The 23780-nt window shown below is 41.1% G+C and overlaps 1 protein-coding gene across 3 annotated transcripts in view; it reads left to right on the top strand.

Annotated features, from left to right (window-relative positions):
• ADCY10 (adenylate cyclase 10) overlaps positions 1 to 23780 on the top strand; it is an 84383-nt gene that overhangs the window by 19211 nt on the left and 41392 nt on the right. For 2 of the 3 annotated variants that reach the window (XM_072830465.1, XM_072830464.1), the window contains exons 9-18: positions 1557 to 1748; positions 3569 to 3687; positions 4711 to 4787; positions 6524 to 6713; positions 9526 to 9581; positions 12925 to 13078; positions 15805 to 15997; positions 16524 to 16610; positions 20937 to 21211; positions 23275 to 23411. In XM_072830465.1, the coding sequence (XP_072686566.1) occupies positions 1557 to 1748; positions 3569 to 3687; positions 4711 to 4787; positions 6524 to 6713; positions 9526 to 9581; positions 12925 to 13078; positions 15805 to 15997; positions 16524 to 16610; positions 20937 to 21211; positions 23275 to 23411 (1480 nt within the window). The remainder of the gene's footprint in view (positions 1 to 1556; positions 1749 to 3568; positions 3688 to 4710; positions 4788 to 6523; positions 6714 to 9525; positions 9582 to 12924; positions 13079 to 15804; positions 15998 to 16523; positions 16611 to 20936; positions 21212 to 23274; positions 23412 to 23780) is intronic. The other variant, XM_072830466.1, reaches the window with a different exon arrangement.

Raw genomic sequence — 23780 nt, 5'->3', positions numbered from 1 at the left:
GAACCAAGACTGGTCCTGCATCTAAAGAATAGACTCCTCAGAGATGCAAAGATTGCATTTTTCAAATCATAACTCAGAACACTCAGTCTGATGGAATAATTTTCAACTCGTTTATTTGCTAGATTTAATCTTCAATAATATTTAATATTAATTTTTATTTAGTGATTTTTTTGTGAAATCAAAGAAAGTCATCACATCAATTTGTTAGAAATTATTTAATCATCTTATATGAAGAGAATAAAATTACCTGAAACTAGGACTGTCCCAGACAGTTAGGAAGCATGACTGCAGGATTTCCTATGCACAATTCCCTCTTTTGTCTAGAAGATATGTTTTATATCATCCGTGGAGCATCTGATACTTTTGTGCCATTTGAAGAGAAAACGCAAAGATTTTCCTCCATTGGTTTGTTATGCACTTAACTTTAACAAAATTCAAGAATGATGATAGGCAGGCATGATTTGGGAACACCCTTCTTTCCTTTCCCTGGGCCTGTTGTGGATGAATGTGGAGAGAAGGAGCAGAATGAAATATACTGCCCAGGTATACAGGTGTGAGCTGTAAATGGAACCTGGAGATTTGGGTTCCTTGTGACCCTGGGGAACTTGTGTTATTGCTCCATGTCCTAGTTATCTAATCAGTGAAGTGGGGATAATATGATTTTATTTCCTTCAAAGATAAAGTGGGATAGAATAGAAAGTATTCCAGACGGACTATCCTGGGCTGTGAAATATAAGGTTGGATTACATAGGGGGTCCCTGGGTGGCTCAGCGGTTTAGCGCCTGCCTTTGGCCCAGGGCGTGATCCTGGAGTCCTGGGATCGAGTCCCACGTCAGGCTCCCAGCATGGAGCCTGCTTCTCCCTCCTCCTGTGTCTCTGCCTCTCTCTCTCTCTCTATGTCTATCATAAATAAATAAATAAATAAATAAATAAATAAATAAATAAATAAATCTTTAAAAAAAAAAAAGGTTGGATTACATAATACGCTATTCTTGTCCCTAAATTGTAAGAGAGCCAAAAGGAACAATACTTCTTTCTGTTTCTGTGATGGCTCATACTCGCACTAGGGAGCTAGCAGTTGGGGCAAGGGTGAGATGTTCATGGTTGTGGTGTTCACTAGGAAGTATGGAGGTTCACATTGGGAGAGATTTGAATAGTGCATTCCATTTCCATCTGCTCGACTTTGGGCTGACTCTGCCATGTTGTACCACAAGCATTATGATAACTTCAGCTTTCTATAGAATCTCCAAAGGCAGGCAGCCCAGGTGGCTCAGAGGTTTAGCACTGCCTTCAGCCCAGGGCCTGATGCTGAAGACCCAGAATCGAGTCCCACGTCAGGCTCCCTGCATGGAGCCTGCTTCTCCCTCTGCCTGTGTCTCTGCCTCTCTCTCTGTGTGTGTCTCTCATGAATAAATAAATAAATAAATTAATTAATTAATTAAAAAACAAAAAAGAATCTCCAAAAGCTAGTTCCCAAGCAGTGATAAAGTCAGGGAGGTGGAGTTGTGTCCACTGGCAAGGACACATGCTAAGGAAAGCTGCTCTTGTCCCCACAGATTGATGACAAACAGCTTCGGGGTTATTTGTCTGAGCTCCGCCCAGTGACGATTGTGTTTGTGAACCTGGTGTTTAAGGACCAAGACAAAGCAGAAGTCATAGGCTCAGCCATCCAAGATGCCTGCATGCACATCAGTTCCGTCCTGAGGATCTTCCGAGGTCAAATCAATAAAGTTTTCATGTTTGACAAGGTAAATATGAACTAAGGGGGGTGGAAACCTACCAATAATTTAAAGTTAGCACTCACACCTATAGACATTGATGAAGGAAAGAAGAGGCACTTTTAACCTAAAAATATCCATTTTTATTTATAATTACAGAAATAGCTTATCTGGTGGATTCGGCACTATGTGCCAGGTATTGTTCTCAATGCATTACACCTATTAACTCATTTCACCTCTAAGAGTAGGTGCTGAGTCACTGAGACACTGAAACAAGGTGAGATTAAGTTTTGCTCATGATCATCCACTTAGTGTGGAATAGAGTGGGCTAGATTCAAACCTGGGTAGTGTGCCTTCCCAGGGTAGTGTCCTCAAGTGCTATGCTCTACTAGCTCTCCTTGTGGGTGCATCTCTACCCCCTCATCTCCCAGGCATTTGAGGTATGGTGTCTAGTAACCATTACACCCCAGAAGCCTGTTTTCAAGAATCCCTACCTGCCGTATCTACACCGCCAGTTCCCCTTCCAGCTTCGTGGGGGTGGGGGTGGGGCATGGCAGGGAGGGAGAGGGCAGGTGGCACCTCTAGCTTCTGGGTGTTTTTCATCTGCTCTTAATTCAGAGAAAAACGTGTCATAGACAAATTACCACAGAGGTGCTAGTGAGAATTGATTCCCCATCTCAAGTGCTTTTGCATTGAAAGAGGAGAGCACTAAAGTACTGCCTCACTCACACTCACTCATCCATTTATTGGGCATTCTGCAGAAAGGGTTACCCCCTAGTCTTTACACAGAACCTGAATCAGGGCTTCCTTTCTCCCATCAAGACAGAGCCCAGCACCAACTAGGATCTGACACTTAGACTCTTTTTGGAGAAGGTTGAAGAAATCAAGGCATTCTCTTTTGCATTTCATCTGGATATAACATATACAGACTGAAATCTGTAGCCCATTGTCCTTTAATTATTATGCTCTTTTCTTAGAGACAACAGCATCTGACTGAGTTAATTTTTTAGGTGATTGAAACTAAAAATGCCAAGCTTCAGAGTTTAATCTCTGCTTGGAACAGTTAAATTTATGCCAAGAAAAACCACTCTCAGTTTAAGCCTTTATCTCTAAGAATAATAAAATATCTGAAAAGAACATTACAGTTTACAAAATGTGACTATATATCAAGTTTACATTCTATGTGTATATAATGTTACATATTTTTACAAATATAGCATTAAATTTACAAAAGTATATATATGTATACTATACAGTATATATTCTATATAAAATATGGAATATATATTATGTAAGGTGTATATACACTATAAAGTAGTTTACAAAGTTATATATGTGTGTATCTATACACACACACACACACACACAACCCTCATTCTAGTAGCCAAAGCAACCTTGACAGGTCTGTTATATTCATTTGCAGATTGAGAAACTGAGGTTCACAGTGTGTGGTTAACCAAGTTTCCATAATTGTGAAGTGGCCTGAGAACACAAATTTTCTGATTGCAGTGCTGGTGCATATTGCTCTGTGCTGCTTCTCAGATTTAAACTTAGCACCTTGTAGCATAAGATCTTGGCGGCAAGGGAAGAGACAAGTGAGTGCTCATGTAGCCCAGTACAACCCATTATTTCTGCAGAAAAGCAAGCCCCCCTCAGGCTTGAGCCCTACTGTTGCTGATGCCCTAGAAATTATATGAAGTTTGCTAAAAATAAAATAGATATGAGAGAAATCATGATGAAATGTGATCCAAAAAGTGAAAGTTGCTGCCCACCTTCCACTGGGCCTTTGGACTGGTCCACTATAAAGATCACCATGCACCAGCTATGTTTGCTGACTCTCTCCCTCACAGGGCTGCTCCTTCCTCTGTGTCTTTGGCTTCCCTGGGGAAAAGGCTCCTGATGAGGTCACTCATGCCTTGGAAAGTGCAGTGGATATATTTGACTTCTGCTCTCAGGTTCAAAAAATCCAGTGAGTGTTGACCTTGATCCCATCTGGTGGTTCCTGAGGTTTTTTAGTAGCTGGGGAGATAAGACAAGTGTCAGGGAACAGGAAGTAAGAAGAGGGCTGTTCTTGACTGGAACCCCTTCTGTTTTTGTATTTATTATTCAGGGCCAACCCAGCTGGGATGCAGGGATAGAGGGATAGTAAAGGCAAAGTGCAGAAAGGACACTCTTAAAAAGTCTAAATTTAGCAGGTTTGCAAGAAAATCTAATTGGGTTGTCTCTCTGCTCTTACTTCTTGGTAAAGGTTGAACTACCAACACCATGTAGGAGACCTGAGTTTATTTTTAATAACTAGGAAATACAATGAGTCCTTTGGCTGGAAATTCATATATTGATCTGGCCTCAAGATGATATACCCACTGTAAAATTGTTAAGAAAATAAGATTTACTGTCCCCAGCCCTGGCTGCCTAAAAGCCCAGGCCCTCAGGGTCATCCAATCTGAGCACCCCAATGACCCAACTTGTAGCTCTACTTTGACAGGTATCACCCCCTTGCTCTAAATATTTCCACCACGTCAGCCCCTAGTCACCTATATATTCAGCCATACTCATGTGTTAACACAGTTAGCTTTTGATGCCACATACTATATCTGAGTTCCTTCCTTTCAAAATAATGACTTTGTTCTTTCTAGCAATAAGATACTTAAATCATTTACAACCAGTCACTCTATTTTGGAAGTCCACCTGAGGTGATGAGAAGTTATTTTCTAGAAAAGTCACTCAGATGAATACCTAAAAATAGCAGAAAAGTGAACTGATTTATCACTTCTAAGAACTTAGTTCTGTGTCTCAAACTGTTCCTCCTTCCCATTTCTAGGCCCTGTACAGTGGCCTGAAATTCCCCACAATGAAAGACAGTTACTTGTTGAAAATCCTTTCCCTGTCCCCCTGCCCTATTCATCATCATGTCCCCACACTCCCCACTTTCTCTCTGCCCATTATCTTTCCCTTTTGCCTTACAACTCTCTTGCTTTCTTCCGGGCACCAGTACTGTTTCCATCGGCGTGGCCAGCGGGATTGTCTTCTGTGGAATCATCGGACACTCTGTGAGACATGAGTACACAGGTGTGCTGAGCTAGCTCATCTCGCCGCACCTTGCCACCCTGCTTTGTGGGAGGAAGGGCTAAACTAAGTAAGACATGGCCTTCTAAAGCTTAGAATCTTCCAGGAGGAACCAAGCCATGTAGCTTCGCCTATTGGCAGCTCATTGCTTACAAAGTGTGCATTTCTGGGGCTCTACATGAGTATCAAATATATAGTCATTCAAGGGGAGCAACAGAGGAGAGGCCCTCAGCTCATGCAGTGAGGAGGCCTTTATAATAATTTCCTGTGAACATTAGACAGTTACACCTCTTAATTCCAATTTAAAAATCCTAAAGAAGAATATTGGTATTCTTGATAAATAATACAAATCTCAAAAGGAAATGGAAAGTAAATGTTATCTCAAGATTTCACTGCTTTTACTTCCCTTCTCAACTCTATTACAGTTTAAGATATTAAGAAACAATACATCTAAAATACTGAAATAGTTATACCTGAAATGATAGGATGTGTGAGATTTTCCTCAAAATAATGCAGGGTGGCAAGTAGATGGGAGTTAGAATGGGGCAGGATTGGCCACGGGTTTGTCACTTTGGGGACTGAGTGACAGGTATGTGGAGATTCATGATACTATGCTTTATTGCATGGCCAAATGCAATAAATGCATTTTCCATAATATGCAGTTTTTTAAAAGAGTATCTTGATCAGAAGTGTTTGTGTTAATATTTAATATTAACAGTGCAATAATTAATACCTACTTAGTAGCAATATTGAAGACTTATTAGCATTGAGGCACTATTGAAAGTGATGTGCATGAATTGACTCATTAATCTTTATAAACTGCCCCCTGAGAGGGATACTGTTATCATCCCCACTTACAGATCAGGAAATGGAGGCATGGGAGAATCTGAAAGTACTAATTTGCCTGAGTAATTTGGTAGAGGTAGAGCTGGGGATCAAACCTGCACAGCTTGCTACAGACTCTATGTACCACAGTGTATTACCCTTTAAAATATTCCCTGAGTCTGTCTTACACACACATCCCTCCCAGCCCTGTTTACTCACTTTTAAGAAATTGCCCACGGGGTGCCTGAGTGGCTCAGCTGGTTAAGCGTCTGCCTTTGGCTCAGGTCCTGATCTCAGGGTCCTTAGATAGAATCCCGCATCAGGCTCCCTGCTTAATGGGGAGTCTGCCTCTTCCTCTGCCCCTCCCCCTGCTCATGCGCTCACTTTCTGTCTGTCCCTCTCTGTCTCTATCTCTCAAAAATGAATAAAATCTTTTTAAAAGAGAGAAACTGCCAAATGAAGCTAATTGATTTCGAAAATGAATGAGATGAAAAATTGCACATATAGGATCATTACAGATGCAATTTTGTTCCTCTCCTGAAGTCACTTTTCTCTGCCCAAGCTTGTGGTTGTCTTGTAGCTGTACCTCATCTAGAGCCCTCAGGCCTGTGGCCACCACACATACAAAACCCTCTCTTTATACAAGACCCTTTTATCTCTGAGTACATTGTTCTCATGGCCTCCCAGGAGAGGTAGAAACTGTGCTGATAGCTGATCAAGTTAACTCCCTGTATATTTTTAAATAACCATTGGCAAAATAAGGGTAATCAAAGGCGAGACTTCTGTATCATTCATGAGAAGCGAAAGGAGTAACAAGCGAATATGCCCTTTGGGGACAGTATGTTTCAGATTACATTCTGCTAGTTCAATGTCTGTTTTCTCCCTGGTCTTTTCCTTTCTCCTTTCTGTTTTAGTAATTGGTCAAAAAGTCAACATAGCTGCCAGGATGATGATGTACTACCCAGGGATCGTGACATGTGACTCTGTCACCTACAATGGCAGCAACCTACCAGCCTACTTTTTTAAAGAGCTTCCAAAGAAGGTTATGAAAGGTGTTGCAGATTCTGGACCAGTCTATCAGTGTTTGGGACTTAATGAGAAAGTGTGAGTGTGGGGCATTGATTTTGTGGTATCTTTTAGTAAAGAAGTGGGAAAATTATGATAGCAAAAATCATCAGTCCCCCATGTCGGATCCGAATCCAACTTATGAAATTAAAATCTATTCCTTTCCCAGAACAAGGCCCAGATTTCAAAATCCTTTATCTTTCTCTATCCTACTGATGTTATAAATGGTGTAAGATCCCATTCCACCATCACTACTGATAATCTGAGGGTGATTCTTCAAATGTTGTACAAACAGAACAGAGAATCCCCTCTTGTGAGTATCTCTTTGGACCCAGATGGACAAAGTGACCAATCATTAACCGTATGCTGATCATACCAACTGTATGCCAGGCATCAATAGGGCCAAAAGAGTAGAAGATATTGTTCCTTCTCTAGGTCTTTAGTGAAATATATTTCTCCAAAGCCCAGCTTAGACGTATGAGTATCACCTTGGTACTTAAAATCCTTCAGTGGTTTCTAATCATCTTCATGATCATGTTCAAATTCCTCGAAATGATGTATAAGGTAACCACCTGCTTTTCGAACTTCATCTCCTCCTGTGCCCCTTCTCTGGGCTATCTAAATAGATTGTCCTCTCCATCATCCACCCTATCCCCAGACTACTGGGAAACCACAGTCAACTTTTGAAATCTAGCTTAGGGATTTATTCCTTCATGAGGCTGGCTCTGGAGTTGCCCAATCCAGCTCAGACAATCCAGCTTTATCCTCCTCCACATACGCATCACAATTACTGACCTGATCTGCTTTTCACTGACTACATTATGAGCTCTTTGAGGACAGTGGCTGTTTCTTGTCCATTTTTATATGCCCAGTACTTGGCATATAGTGGGCACTCATAGGAATAAATGAATGAGTAAGTGGAAAGTGGAGAAGTATTATTCTTTATATTAGCAGGCTAGAATCTAGGTCTTAAAGGATCAGAAAAAGAATCAAGGCTCCAGTTGGTTCAAGGAGTCTTTATTATTCGCCTTTGTATTCCCAGGCTGCAGCACTGTACTTGGCATGTGTAGACCATCAATAAAATGCTGTTTGAATAAATGAGTGAATAATACTAATTTTTTGTGGACCCTTATTAAGTGCTAGGCACTCTACCTCAAAATATATAATTGACTCTAGTATCAACCATATCAGGTAGAATCGATTATTATCTCCAGTTTATAAATTTTGAAGCTGAGATTCAGAGATGTTAAATGACTTGTCCATGGTCATAAATCTAGTAAGCAATAAAGCCAAGACTCAAAATGCCCCAATAATCTGCATTATAGGCAGCCACAAAACCTTAGTGGTAGTACCACAATAAACACTCATTTATCCCACCAAGAAGTGGGGCTTAATTGATCTTGGCTGGATTTGACTGATCTTGACTAGGCTTGTTCATATGCCTGGGGCTCAACAGGTTGTGGGTCAACCCAGGACCATGTCAGGTGGGATAACTGGGAAGTCTGGCTGACATAATGGGGATAGTTTGGCTTTTTGTGACTCATCTTTTATCAGACTGGCCCAAGCATGTTGCTGTGGCAATATCAAAAGAGCAAGAGAGAGCAAGCCCAAGCACTTTTCAAGTCTCTCTGTTGTGTTTAATAACATCCCTTTGGTAAAGCATTCACAAGACTGAGCCTAGGGAAGGAGGGCACTCCAGAGTGACGTAGCACAGGGCATAGAAACAAGTAGGGGTGAGCAAATGGGGCCATCATGCAGTCAGTGTACCACAGAAACCCAGGACTACCTGATCCCAAAGGCTGGCTGCCTCTTAGTTTTTCTAGACCATTGCTGCAGATAAGAGAGTATAGAAATACACATACAAATATGAACAGGGCCTGGTTCCTGCCCTGAAAATTCACAATTTAATGGGGAAGACTAACATATACAACATACAAAATTAGCAGATGGCATCTGCTATAACAAAGGCATAACAAAACAGTATGATAGTGCAGGCAAGGGAATGATCCATTGGACCAAAAAGCCTCCTTCAAGAAATATTGAATAATATTTCTTACATATTATTACATATTATGTAATGGCCAAGTGTACATACCCTGGTCTGGTTCTATAGATACTTCTTTTTTTTTTTAAGATTTTATTTTTCCATGAGAGACACACAGAAAAAGGCAGAGACACAGACAGAGGGAGAAGCAGGCTCCTCGCAGGGACCCTGATGCGGGACTCAATCCTGGACCCTGGGGTCATGCCCTGAGCCAAAGGCAGATGCTCAACCCCTGAACCACTCAGACACCCCTACTTATTCTGTCAGTATCCTCTGTCACTGTCACTACTACACATGGGATCTTGGGCAAGTTAAACTCTCTGCAACTCAATTTTCTCATTTGTAAAATGGACATAATAGTACTTCCTTAAAAAGTTTTTTGTCAAGAATAAAGGATGATACACGTAGAGCACTTGAAATGGTGCCAGGCACATAGTAGGTACTCACCAAAAGGTGGGCTATTATTGTTTGAGCACTTGATAGAATATTTCCAAGTCTATGGGTCCCATAATGGTGTCTGGTTTCCCTAGAAAGGGATTCGGTTCCACCAGTGCAGACTCACAAGCATTTATTGAACACTGTACCAGGCACTATGGTAAAGGCTCTACGTTAAGTTGTTTGGACTCTCTATTACCAGGTAAGAACTTCTCTTTTTCTCTTCCCCCCTGGCATCTGTAGTCCTTGAATCAGGAGATAGACTGTTTTTAGAGATTGAAAAGGAGACTTTCTGGGAACTAAGAATGAAACCCTCTTGCTCTTGGTATTTTCCTGTTCTAACTCTAACATCTTTTCTTTCCTTCTCTTCAGCATGTTTGGTATGGCATATCTCATCTGCAACAGAAATGAGGGCTACCCTTTGCTGGGTAGGTAGTGGACCTTGATTTTTAAACTTTTTTATTGAACTATAACAAAACATTCAGAAAAGTACACCAATGTTACACCTGCATCTTACTGAATTATTTCAAAATGAGCATACAACCACCATCCAGGCAAAGAAATAGAAAAATAACAGTACTCCCAGGAACCCTCACACACTTTATTCCTCACCCTTTCCCCAAGATGTCTAACACCTTAAATCACTCAGACCTGTTTGTGATATCCCTATAGGGGAAAGTACAATGTGTAATTACATATGCTTTCTTTCGATCAGATTTATGTTATGAAATTCATCATGGTAGTAGGTGTAGCAGTAATTTATTCACTTTCTTCACTATGTAGTATTCCATTTTATAAATATACAACAATTTATTCATTCCATCATTGATCAACATTTGAGTTATTTCCAGTTCTTGGTTTTTATTAATAATACTGCCATATAGACTCTCATCCATGTCTTTTGGCAAACACATGTACATGTTTCTGTCGAGCACATATGTAGGGGTGAAACTGTCAGGACAAAAGGCAGAGTTTTGGTAGGTGATGCCAAACAATCTCCAAAATGGTTGTATTTGTTTGTATTCTGACTAACAGTGCTATGAGATTTCCAGTTGCTCCTAATCCTTACCAACAACTTAGTTTAAACAGTCCTTGTAATTTTAATCAATCTGTTGGGTATGTAGTGGTGTCGTATTGTGATTTCCATTTGCATTTCCCTAATATGGTTGAGCTCCTTTTTCATATATTTATTGGCCCTTTGGACATTATCTTTTATAAAGCATCTATGCAAATCTTTTGCCTATTTTTCAATTGGGTTGTATGTTTATAGATCTCTTGGAATTTTTTATATATCCTAAAAATGGGTATACTGTCATTTGTTTTTCTGGTACATAACTTTCCCATGCTGTGCTTGCCTTTTTACTCTGTTGATTATGTATTTAATGAACAGAATATTTTAATGTAATCCATTTTGTCAATCTTTTATAGTTAGTACTTTTGTATACTTTTAGAAATTTTTCTTCATTCAAAAGTCATGAAGATATTTTTTTAGATTCTCTTCCAGTAAAAAAAAAAAAAAAAGATTCTCTTCCAGAAATTTAGCTTTAGATCTGTGATCTATCTGGCAGTAGCAGTGATATTTTTGTGATTCTTGGTGACAGAGACCCTATTGTAAGAAAGCTAACTCAAAACTAGACTAGACAGGGAAGTGGACATAAAAGGAGGGATGGATATACCCTTTATGGGAAGAGACCCTCCTGAAGACAGGCCCGTAGATTCTGAAGGCAGCCATTTCTAGGAACACTGAAATTTCCTTCTGTTAGAGTTGAACAACCCTAAAAGTACCATCATAGGTTAAATCCTGGTCCTGTGTTAGGACAGTTAGGAGGACACTTTGGGACACTGTCTGCCAGGACAGAATCTTGATTTTAGCAGAGTCTGAGAGAAGGCAGTCATTCCCAAACTGCAAAAGGTCAGCAGCCTTGCCCATTTTCACTGCGTGCAGGTGTTTTTCAGAGTCTAATCCCTTCTTGTAAATGCAGACGCCCAGACTCCTGAAGGCTGAAAAGGAGAAGGAATATTCACTCTCCCCCCTCCTCTGAAGCCTTACTTCTCAGCCTACGATATCCTTGTGATCATGATTGACAGCAAACCCCCTTCTACAAGATCAAGGACTCAATATGGCAGTCCTATTAGAACACATTGGTCCAATATGCCCATATTTGAGTTGCCTTTTTCCCTGATTCCACCAGTGTGAGGTAAAAATCAAGCCCACATATCTTTTCCTTAAAGCTCTAGCCAAAAAGAGACTGCCAGAGGTTAGGACTATAGGAAGTGCCCTTCTTTTACAAGAGTTCCTGTAAATGAAATTGTATGTGCTAACAGCATAGATATCAACAAAACTATAATCAAAAAATGTTTAAGATCAAAAATCCATGCAACTGTCCCAGATAGAAACAAGGTGCATGTATTTCAAGTCAAGGTGACTAGACCTTGTTTTAGAACCCAGTTGAAAGATAATCCATAAGGTCTGACCTTATGGGTTCCATGTGAATAGGACATAGAGAGCCAGAAGATGCTGCTCTATGGCCTTCTGGGCTCTGTCTTCTGACTACCTATGTGAGCCTCAGGCCAGAGAAGAGCATGACACATCTCACAATATTGAAGTTCAAATGCATTTTCAGAAAGAGAATGTTTCACCCAAAAGAAGGGATATAGTCCGTAGGCTAGTTCTAACTAAATCATGCCCAGCAATTTACATTACCAAGTAAACACTTAGCTTCTTTGTATAAAACATCGAAGCTTAGAGGAATGGTCCTGGTTTTCAATAGACATTAGACCACACCTGGGTATGTGTTTACTCTATGAATGAACATCTAAAATGGGCCCTCAGCAGTGACCAATCCAGCAAAGGAGGAAGCAGCAGCCCTGAAGGGGTCGCCAGCTCTTTCCACAGAAATTGCTCACTCCTTTGAAATTACAGCTCTGCTAGTTCCTTCTTGGCTTTAAAGATTTTAAAGATTGTGAGCTAAGTTTGTGAGACTTCAGTCAGGGCATCCTATTACATATATTTAAAAACACATAAAAATAACAGCATCCAGATTGTAACCAAGGTGATGTTTATGTTTTTCTAAGTTTTCCATATTTTTCACAGCGAGCATGTGTTTTATAATCAGAAAGACACTATAACTTATTTTTACTAAGAATATAGGTTGTTTCTATGAAAGAAATAATCTACACATGAATTCTGAAAGCAAATTGAATGTTCTTATCACTGATAATGTTTTTAGTAGCCCTGAGATTAGTATAATTTCTCATTTATGAAGAGCAAGTTTCTTTCCCAGAATTAGAAATATTTTATCCATAATTGTTTAATATAGGAACCCTAACTTTAATACATTTATTTTCCAATGTAATAATCTATAGGTTTCTTCTAGTGTATTATAGAAAACAATAAAAAGGAAAAGAATATAAGCCTCAGGGCCAGATAACACTGGTTTAGTTTTTGGTGGTGTAATCTAAGCAGTCAGCTACACAAAATCTTGGTTTTCTACACTAAAATTAAATGGACATTATAATGATCATTATAAGAATACTTGCCCTCACTGCTTGTGGGGATCAAACAAACTGTAACACTACATTTCTGGAAAGCTCCAGAAAAAGATTTAAAAATTTTTTTCAAGTGCTCAGGATCTCAAGAAAGTTCATGAACAATTCCATGGAAAACCCAAAAGGTATTTTTACAAGTGGTATCACTATGTGCTTTCTTATATCTCTAGACTATTTTATGTTGATTAGGTTTGCCCCTTTTTTAAAACATAAAAACAACAGGACGTGATAAGGAGATCAAATACTTCATGTGTACGATGAAGGAATTTTTGGTGTTCAACTGCAGCCGAGTTCTGATGTACGAAGGATTATCAGGATATGGAAAAAGCCAGATGCTTATGGAAATTGAGTATCTGGCCCAAGGTGAGAACCACAGGTGAGTGTCTTGCAATGATCACTTCTTATGAATCCAGAGAAACCTGATGTCCTTAAGAGTTTCACTTATTTTAATGCTCCTCTCCTTTATATTATGTGCCTTATGTAAACCACCCACAATCTTTCAGTTATTGGGTGCCATGCCCTTGGTACTAAATAAATAATAATAAACATATTGAACTAATAAATGAGAAGCTATGCTGACCCATGGAGATCCTAAGTTAATGCAAGATAGGGCTTGGATATCAGTATTTTAAAGCTTTCTGGAGTAATTCCAATGTGCAGAATATTTGAGAACTCCTGGCACAGACATTGAGAGCAAGGCTAGATGGGGTCTTCAGAACAAACACAGACATTTATCCAGCTAGCAGACAGAGAATCACTAGTTCAAACCATTTAGCCCTATGGCTGGGGACAGAGAATGATAGGCCTCTGGATTTTCCTTTGGAAGACAGGGCTAAGGTACTTATCTTGCACTGTTCATATGTTTTCTTATGAAAAATGTCATGAGGGCTCTTTGGGACAGCCCTGATGGTACTCTCAAGGCAGTGGATAGTATGGTATTCAATAACAGTGATGATGACTTAAGACGAGGATGATGGTATCTCATATTCTTTCATCATCGAACCTCAAAGCTTTAAGGGGAAAATGCTTATAAACCTTATATTATTGTTAAGCTGTTTTTCTACTCTATTTTTAAAAGATTTTTATTTATTTATTTGACAGAGAGAGAGAGAGAGAGCATGAGCAGGGGGTAGGCAGAGGGAGAGGGAGAAGCAGACTCCCAGCTGAGCCGGGAACCTGATTCGTGGCTCTATCCCAGGACCCTGAGATCACGACCCAAGCCAAAGGCAAATGTTTAACTGACTAAGCCACCCAGGTGCCCCTTAATGTCTTTTAATGTCAAGCTTAAGAAAGGCCAGTTTATAGGAACACCTGGGTGGCTCAGCGGTTGAGCATCTGCCTTTGGCTCAGAGTGTGATCCTGGTCTTGGAATCAAGTCCCACATCAGGCTCCCTGCGAGGGGCCTGCTCCTCCCTCTGCCTGTGTCTCTGTCTCTCTCTGTGTATCTCATGAATAAAAAATAAATAAAATCTTTAAAAAAGAAAGGCCAGTTTATAAATATCTTTAACATTGCTAAGGAGATCATTCATAACAACCAGAGATATTTATTCACTCATTTATCCCATCACTTATTGAGTACCTACTATATTCCAAGAGCTGTTGAGTGCTCTATTAGTTTGCTAGAGCTGCTGTAGCAAAGTACCACAAATAAGCTGGCTCAGCAAACAGAAGTTTATTGTCTCTGCGTTCTGGAGGCTAAGAGTGTAAGATCAAGGTGCCAGCTGGGCTAGTTACTTCTGCCGGCTGTAAGGCACAGTCTGCTCCAGGCCTTTGTCCTCAGCTGCTGGTGGTTGGCTTGCAATGATTGGTGTTCCTTGGGCTGTAGAAACATCACTCAATTTCTGCTGTTATCTTTTTTTTTTAAGATTTTTATTCATGAGAGACAGAGAGAGAGAGAGAGAGAGAGGCAGAGACACAGGCAGAGGGAGAAGCAGGCTCCATGCAGGGAGCCTGATGCAGGACTCGATCCCAGGTCTCCAGGATCATGCCCTGGGCCAAAGGCAGGCGCTAAGCCGCTGAGCTACCCAGGGATCCCTTCTGCTGTTATCTTTGTATGGTCTTCTCCCTGTGCCTTGTCTGTGTCCAATTTCCCCTTCTTATAAAGACACTAGTGACTTTGCATTAGGGGCCCCATCAGCCAGTATCACCTCATCTTAACTTATGTCATTACATCCCTAATGACCCTGTTCCCAATAAGACCACATTCTGAGGTAGTGGGGGCTGACTTCAACACAGGAATTTGGTGGGGGAGACATGAGCCAACCCATGACAAGTGCTACTGTCCCGAAGATGAATAATATCTGATCCCTGCCCTCAAAGAGCTTTCACGGAAGAGAAGGAGAAAAAATAAAAATAGAATGCTCTGAGGACAGTGATGGAGGTGTGCAATAGAGTACCATGAAAGCTAAAACAAAGAAGGGCCTGTAACCCAACCTGGGGAAGATTTCCAGGAGGCTGCACCTGAGCTGAGATTTGCAGAGAAGCAGAGAGCAGATTAGATGAGGCTGTGAGGAGCGGTAACCTGCTGGCAGGGGAGATAGCCTACGCAAAGGCTTGGGAAGAAGAAACAGCTCTGGATGTGCAGGGAACTGTCAGTAGTTTGTTGGTGGAGGGTAGATTGCTGGGCAGAGCGGCAAGAAATGACATCATGAGATCTGGGAAAGCCTAGTATGTCAAATAAAAGAAGTCTAGACTTAACACCTTTCAGTAGTAGGAGCCACTGAAAACTTGTAAATAGGAGAGAGGATTTGTATCTATCCAGATATGCCAGGCTTCTGGAAGGGTGATGCAATGAATCATGGCGCTAGGCAGGGGTAGTAGCATGTTTCCCAGTGGTGTGGGTGAGAGTCTGAGGGCTTGCAGCAAAGCGGTGCAGGTGGAGCTGCAGAAGAGGACATGGCTAGGGTCATTTAGGAGGGCTCAGGGACACAGTGGAATGAAGGAGTGTATCTGAAGCCAGAGTAATGAACAGCTTCCAGATAGTTTGGGAAATTGCTATTGTAACAACTGAATATGAAGAGTCAGGGCTCTCCTTCAGCCTTTATTATTTTCCAAAAATATACTTAAGAACCTTTTTCTGCTTCTTGTCTTTTTTATAAACAGGACTATTGCTATCGCATTGACTAAGATCAGCTTCCATCAAAACTTTTATACCATCCAGATACTCATGGCCAATGTACTAGGTCTGGATACTTGTAAACATTATAAAGAACGACAGACCAACCTTCAACATAAAGTCAAGACTCTGTTGGATGAGAAGTTCTACTGTCTCCTAAATGACATCTTCCATGTCCAGGTAAATAGCTAGATTGTACCTCTGCAAGAAAGAGTGCAGGGTACTTGCAGCAGCTCCTGTCTCAGGTCGGATGACTTAGCATCCCTTTGCCATTTTATTAGTTTTTCCTTTTCTCATGTGGGTGATAAGAAAGTGACTCCCAATCCTCCTTGAATGAACATCCACCCTCCTGAGACATTGGAGGTATCTAAAAATACTATACTCAAGAAAATCCAAACGGCCACCTGCTGATTCATTTTTTTCTTCACCTTTCCATCAGAGGTATACTCTACTAACTGGGGCTACACGCAGAGTCCTTCTGCTCCCTCAGGTGACTGCCAGGGCAAAGACAGAGTATGCCCTGTTACTTCCTGTATCTATTAGGCTCAGTGATCTAGGGTAGCACAGCTGGAAGGGATGTTGTGAATCATCTAACATATGAGGATTTGAAGGCACAGAATGGCAAAGTGATTTGCCCAAAGTCACACAGCTAGTAGCTCCCTTTGCTATACCCCCAGACTCAATCTTCTCATAATTCTTTATACAGTTCCCTATTTCACGAGAGGTTTCCAAGATGACCACCTTGAGAAAGCAAAAGCAATTGGAAGCATTGTTTATGAAGATTTTGGAGCAAGTAAGAGCATCTTGTGGGTCAATCAATGGAGGAGGCTAACGGGGGGTGGCTGAGGGGTTCAAAGGCCATTGGCTAGAAGCTTGGAAGTGTATGAAAGCTTTATCCTAACACATCTCGCATCTCCTCCTCCTTCCTTCCTTCCAGACCTCAAGTCAAGAGTGTTCAGAATTTAGCTATGCTTGAACAGAGTCCCTGGAACATCACTCCTCGAGGTTTGGCCTCTCCTTAAAACCAACCCTCTTTCCTTCTCTCTCTGCATGAGACACAGTATATATCCAAATGGTTATATATGTAGGCTCTGGAGTCAGACTACCAACATTTGAACCCTTAGGCCTATCACTTCCTGCCTGGGTAATCTTGAGCAAATGACTTAACTTGTCTCTGCTTTTGATTCATCATCTATAAAACAGAGAAACAGTAGTACCTGGCTCACAGGGTTGTGTAGAACATAGAACAGTGCCTCTTGATCAGAAACACTCTCCCCAGAGCAGCCCCGGTGGCTCAGCGGTTTAGCGCCGCCTTCAGCCCAGGGTGTGATCCTGGAGACCCAGGATTGAGTCCCATGCCAGGCTCCCTATGTGGAGCCTGCTTCTCCCTCTGCCTGTGTCTCTGCCTCTTTCTCTCTCTCTCTCTCTCTCTCTGTCTCTCATGGATAAATAAATAAATAAATAAATAAATAAATAAATAAATCTTTAAAAAAAAAGCACTCTCCCCATCTTAGATCTCTGAGTCATCTCATGACAATCCACTCTATGTTGACAATCACCGAATTTATATTCCAGTCCTCGCCTCTCCCATGAGCACCAGAACCATATTTCCAAGAACCTTCCATATATAACACGTGGATGTAGTTCTGATCCTTGATTCCATTAATGGTAAATTCATTCAAGCTTCATTTAAAGTTGCTTCTGCTCCCACTTCCTCATCGGTTGCCGCTGCTACCACATCTACTGAGCTGTCAGCTCCTACCATTTCTCCCATGGGTGGTCTCTGCAATGTCTCCATCCTCTGTTCCTTGCTGTACTTCTCTCTATTCCATTTCCATAGCTTCCAACTAATCTTATGCCTCATACCTCTCCACTCCAGTTCATCCTCCATATAACTGCCCGAGCATAGGCAGATCGCACCAACCCATACTTCATACATGCAAATAATTCCCAAGGCTAATGACATAGAAGCCAAAAGTTGTTGTTGTTGTTGTTGTTTTTAACCTGGAGAAATGCTATTCATCCTTAAATATCACTTCTTTGGTGAAAAGTCCCCAAAGCACCAGGCATGCTAGTTCTTCCACCCTGATTCTGTAGCACTTTGAACATCTTTCTTGTTATATTTACCATACACTATGACAATTTGTTCCTTATATGTATGTCTCTCTCCTTCAGGAGGCTGTGAGTTTCTTAAGGACAAGGAGCCCGATTCATTTTTTGTATTACTGTTGAGCAGGACAGCATCTGGCACATTATAAATGATCAATACAAGTTTGTGGCATTGTCTTAAGTTTCTGATACAAATTTCTCCTTCCCCACTTCTAATATAAAACTGTATGTTAACTATACTCGAATAAAAATACCCTCTATAGAAAATGAAGAAAACCCAAAAAACTAATAAACATGAATTTATGAGTTTTACCCCCTAAAGATTCAAAGGGGCTTAGATTGGGCTTAGGAATTTGTTCAGTTGTTGGCTTTTGTTTTTAAAACTCCTCGGTTGGTCCTGATGTGCAATCTAGTTTGTAAACCACCACAAAAGCTATGCTTTAGCTAAGTGTGATGACAGTAATCTTCGGCTCATTTACTATCTTTGCAACCTTAGCAAGTTTCTTAACTGAAATTTTCTCAGTAAACAGATTCAATAGGACCACTTCCTGTGAATCTTATGAGGAATAAATGAGTTAACTTATGTAAAGAGCATCACACAGTGCTTGGAACATAGTAAGTGCAGTGTAAATGTTGGCTTTTAGTCACATTAAAGAGAATCCAGTTCAATCTTCTCATTTTAAATATGAAAAAACCAGGACCTAGGATGGACTATGGAATTCATGCTTGTCTAGCTCCTGCTTGACAGAGCCAGCATATAGTGAAAACTCACATTTTGATCTGCCCTATATTTTTAAAGGTATCAGTCAGGGGTGCCCAGGTGGCTCAGTCGGTTGGGCATCTGCCTTCAGCTCAGGTCATGATTCCAGAGTCCTGGGATTGAGCCCCAGGCCTGAGGCTCCCTGCTCAGCAAAGAGTCTGCTTCTCCCTTTGCTGCTCCATCCACTTGTGATCTCAGTCTCTCAAATAAATAAATAAAATCTTTTTTTAAAGTAAGAAAATAAAGGTATCAGTCAAAAACAAAATAAATATAATGCTACCGCCACTCTGGAAAACTGTGTGGAGGTTCCTCAAACAGTTAAAAATATACCTGCCCTACGACCCAGCAATTGCACTGTTGGGGATTTACCCCAAAGATACAAATGCAATGAAACGCCGGGACACCTGCACCCCGATGTTTCTAGCAGCAATGGCCACGATAGCCAAACTGTGGAAGGAGCCTCGGTGTCAAACGAAAGATGAGTGGATAAAGAAGATGTGGTTTATGTATACAATGGAATATTACTCAGCTATTAGAAATGACAAATACCCACCATTTGCTTCAACGTGGATGGAACTGGAGGGTATTATGCTGAGTGAAGTAAGCCAGTCGGAGAAGGACAAACATTATATGTTCTCATTCATTTGGGGAATATAAATAATAGTGAAAGGGAATATAAGGGAAGGGGGAAGAAACGTGTGGGAAATATCAGAAAGGGAGACAGAACGTAAAGACTGCTAACTCTGGGAAACGAACTAGGGGTGGTAGAAGGGGAGGAGGGCGGGGGGTGGGAGTGAATGGGTGACGGGCACTGGGGGTTATTCTCTATGTTAGTAAATTGAACACCAATAAAAAATAAATTAAAAAAATATATATAATGCTACCTTCCCTATTAAAATGTCCTCAGATCATTGAAGAGCTAAATCTCTGGTCACAGAATTGGTTTGTAAGGTCAGACTTATTATGTATATGTAATAAAACAGATTATAATACTTTATAATGATTGTCTTGTGAAATTTTAAATTTTAAAGTAGCTTTGCTGCTTTCATTTATAAAAACATGAAGGGAAGAATGGGCTAATCGAGCATCTCCCCAGAGGGAGCCAGAAGAGGTGAAGAGCAGTGTGAAGCAGTAAGAGCAGAGAAGGTCCTCTCCGTGTAGACACCTCACACAGTGGGATGCAGGGCCCGCTCTGCAAGGGGCTGACCCTAAAATGTATGCTCTTGGGACACCTGGGTGGCTCAGTGGTCGAGTGTCTGCCTTCGGCTCAGGGCGTGATCCCAGGTTGGGGGATTAAGTCCCACGTTGGGTTCCCTTGTGAGGAGCCTGCTTCTCCCTCTGCCTGTCTCTGCCTCTCTCTCTGTCTCTCATGAATAAATAAATAGAATATTTTTTAAAATGAAAAATAAAATGTAAGCCCCTATTTTGTTTAATACTGTATCCCCAGCACCTAGAACAAAACCCAACCCTGATGGCTGCTTAATAAATACTTGATGAGCGAATAAATAATTCAGACTAGTAGGAGAAAGGGAACCTATACAAGGAAAGGGACATGTGATCAATTTTCAAGCGTAACATATACCGTAGTTGGTGCTAGAACAACATAAACTAGGTCAGTTTCCTTCTGCACTGTGTATTAGCACCTTGCCCAGTAGATGCTCAGTTAGTATGTGTTGAATACATACATGTTGGTTGAATAAATGTCAATTAGATAAAGCCAGGAGATCTTCATTTGTCAAGAGATTAAAATGACTTGTGGTAAACATATCAGTCATTTTTATGCAGTGGGTGCTTTTACTTGGCTGTAACCCCATTGATCCCCCATATTTGCATTATCTTTACACGAGGATTTGACTAAGAATCCATTCCAGCCAGCTCTGTCCAAATGGCCACAAATTACAAGTTAATGGAATCTAAATTAATACAAATGTATCGGAAAGATTTTATTTTTTTTAAGATTTTATTTATTTATTCATGAGAGACACACAGAGAGAGAGAGGCAGAGACATAGGCAGAGGGAGAAGCAGGCTCCATGCAGAGAGCCCAACATGGGGACTCGATCCCAGGTCTCCAGGATCACACCCTGGGCTGCAGGTGGCGCTAAACCGCTGTGACACCGGGGCTGCCCTCGGAAAGATTTTAATATTTGAATTGAGCACCACAAAACTGAGTGCATACACACACTTACCTATACCCATGAATAAAAACCCAAGGTCCTACAGCATTTTCCTTTTTCTCTACCTTGTGCAGACAGTGAAAGAGGAAAAGATTATTTTTATCATCGATGAGGGCCAGTTTGTTGATCCAGCTTCCTGGGCCTTTATGGAGAAGCTTATCCGGACTGTTCCTATCTTCATCATCATGTCCCTGTCTCCCTTCATTGACACACCCTGTGAAGCTGCCAATGCCATCATGAAGAACAGGAACACCACTTACGTCACTCTTGGAGCCGTGCAGCCAAAGGATATTCGCGACAAGGTCTGCCTGGACCTCAATGTCAGGGGCATCACAAAGGAACTGGACACGTGAGTATCCTGTTTCTCTCCTGAGGTATTCACATCTATGTCCATTCTCCAGATCCAGACTTCATCATGTTTCTTAAGATCTATCTGAAAGAATATGGAATATGCCTATTTCCATATTTTCACTGGTCCTACCTTTCAAAAGAGCCTTTTATCATGGTTGGCATGAGGGACCCTGCTTACCTTTTCCTTGTTTGTGCTCCTGTTACGCTTTCTCAAATTTTGCTCAAAGATGTGAGTTTTGCTTCCCTCTCATTATGCTGGCTATGGGCGTGCTCAATTTAATCAACAGTGACAGAGGGCGTCCACACAGGCAAACTGGTAAGCTTTAAAGACACAGCCTGCAAATAAGCAAGGTCTCACTCAGCTGGCCTTAAGGTAGGCTGGAATTGGTGTTCTGTCTATGGCAGGTGTGGAAGGCTGGCTCTTGAACTACTGCTTTCTGAGCTTCTCAATGACTCCCCTACTGGGGTCCAGACAGGGGTGGCCTTCACAGCATGGGCAGGGCCCCTTCTTTAGCTGGCTGTTTACAACCCACCTTGGTGGGGCACCTGGGTGGCTCCAGTGGTTGAGTGTCTGCCTTTGGCTCGGGTTGTGATCCCAGGGTCCTGGGATCGAATTCTGTGTTGGGCTCCCCACAGGGAGCCTGCTTCTCCTTTTGCCTATGTCTCTGTCTCTTTCTGTGTCTCTCATGAACAAATAAATAAATCTAAAACAAACAAACAAAAAAAACCAACCCACCTTAGTATCTACATCCATTCTTCCTAATGGATTTGCCTTGCTTCTAGAAGAAGGATGTCTTGCACAGTCTCATTTAAAATAACTCCAGGCATGAATTTGGCATGCTCTTTTCCTTTGTCTCTTGCTCTGCCTCTGTCTTTCTCTCTATATTTGTATGTATATATTTAGTGTGTGTGTGTATATACATATATATATACTTATATATGTATATTTATACTATGTATATATATATATACTATATATATATATTATATATATATGTATAAGCATTTACCTTTTGATCTAGTAACCCCAATTCTAGGAATCTATCTCAAAGATATATTAAACAAAAGTATAAAGTGACATATGGACAAAGGTTTGTTGAGGAATTATTTGTACTAGCAAAAGACTGAGAACAATCCAGATGTCCATCTCTAAGAAGATGGTAGGATAAAATAGGATGGATGTACACAATGAAGCACTATATGGCATTACAAAGAATGAGAAAGATCTGCTGATATGGGGGGATGAGCAGGATACATTCTTGGGTGAAAAAACAAGGTGTAGCCAAGTGTGCAGCATGTGTAACATCCTGTCTTTTAAGGAAAAAGGAGTGAAATAAGTCTGTGTGTTTCTGTTTACATTTTTTTTAATTTTTTTTTAATTTATGATAGAGAGAGAGAGAGAGAGAGAGAGGCAGAGACATAGGCAGAGGGAGAAGCAGGCTCCATGCACCGGGAGCCCGACGTGGGATTCGATCCCGGGTCTCCAGGATCACGCCCTGGGCCAAAGGCAGGCGCTAAACCGCTGCGCCACCCAGGGATCCCTCTGTTTACATTTTTTAAAAGAAACATTGAAAGATAAACCAGAAACTGACTGATGTGGTTATTTATAAGGAGAGCAAGGGAGTCAAGACTGCTGATGTACCTGAGTGTCTAGTGTTGGCTTTGAAAAAATGTAAATGTTTTATTTAATTTTTAAAAATGAAAGAGGGACACCTGGGTGGCTCAGTGGTTGAGCACCTGCCTTCAGTTCAGGTCGTGATCCCGGGGGTCCTGGGATAGAGTCCTGCATCAGGCTCCCCGCAGGGAGCCTGCTTCTCCCTCTGCCTGGGTCTCTGCCTCTCTCTGTCTCTCATGAATAAATAAATAAAATATTTAAAATAAATAAATAATAAAAATGAAAGGAAAATTAAAAAGTGACCCTACAAAAGGAAAACGAACGGAAACAAATAGAGAATAATATTAGTTTCAGATAGAGTTACTTTCAAATAATTAAATGAGTCAATTATTTTTGCTTCCTAAAAAATGGTTGTTTGGTATAAAGAGGTCTTGTTTCCACTGCAGATACCTGGTGGAGGGAAGCTGTGGGATTCCATTTTACTGTGAAGAATTGCTAAAAAACCTTGACCATCACAGGGTACTCGTTTTCCAACCGATGGAGTCTGAGGAAAAGACCAACGTGTCTTGGAATAATCTGTTCAGTAAGTCCCCAGTTCAGGCTCTTTCTCTAGCTCCTTTTGCAGAGAGGGCAGGAATGGGCTTTCCATAGGCTGTATCATGTTACAGGGTCAGGAGGTTTGGGGAGGCAAGGAGCCTTGGACCTGATATCCAAGTTCTCTATAGAGAACTTAACTGTGATTGTGGTGACTCATTGAACTGGGTGGAAGAACACTGCAAATGCTGTTCTTGGGCAGAACATGGAAGAACACTAGGGAATCTTAAAGCCCAGGATCAACACAGAAGAGAGAAGTTAGATGTTAAGTTGGGGGGACAAAATCCCTTGATTTCCAGAGGTAGAACTTCTAGCTCAAAGTGGATTGTCAACAGGGTTCCCATGCTGCAGAGACATA

This window comes from Canis lupus, chromosome 6, assembly GCF_048164855.1.
Source record: "Canis lupus baileyi chromosome 6, mCanLup2.hap1, whole genome shotgun sequence".
Lineage (NCBI taxonomy): Eukaryota > Metazoa > Chordata > Mammalia > Carnivora > Canidae > Canis > Canis lupus.
This window is presented reverse-complemented; position numbering and strand designations above follow the sequence as displayed.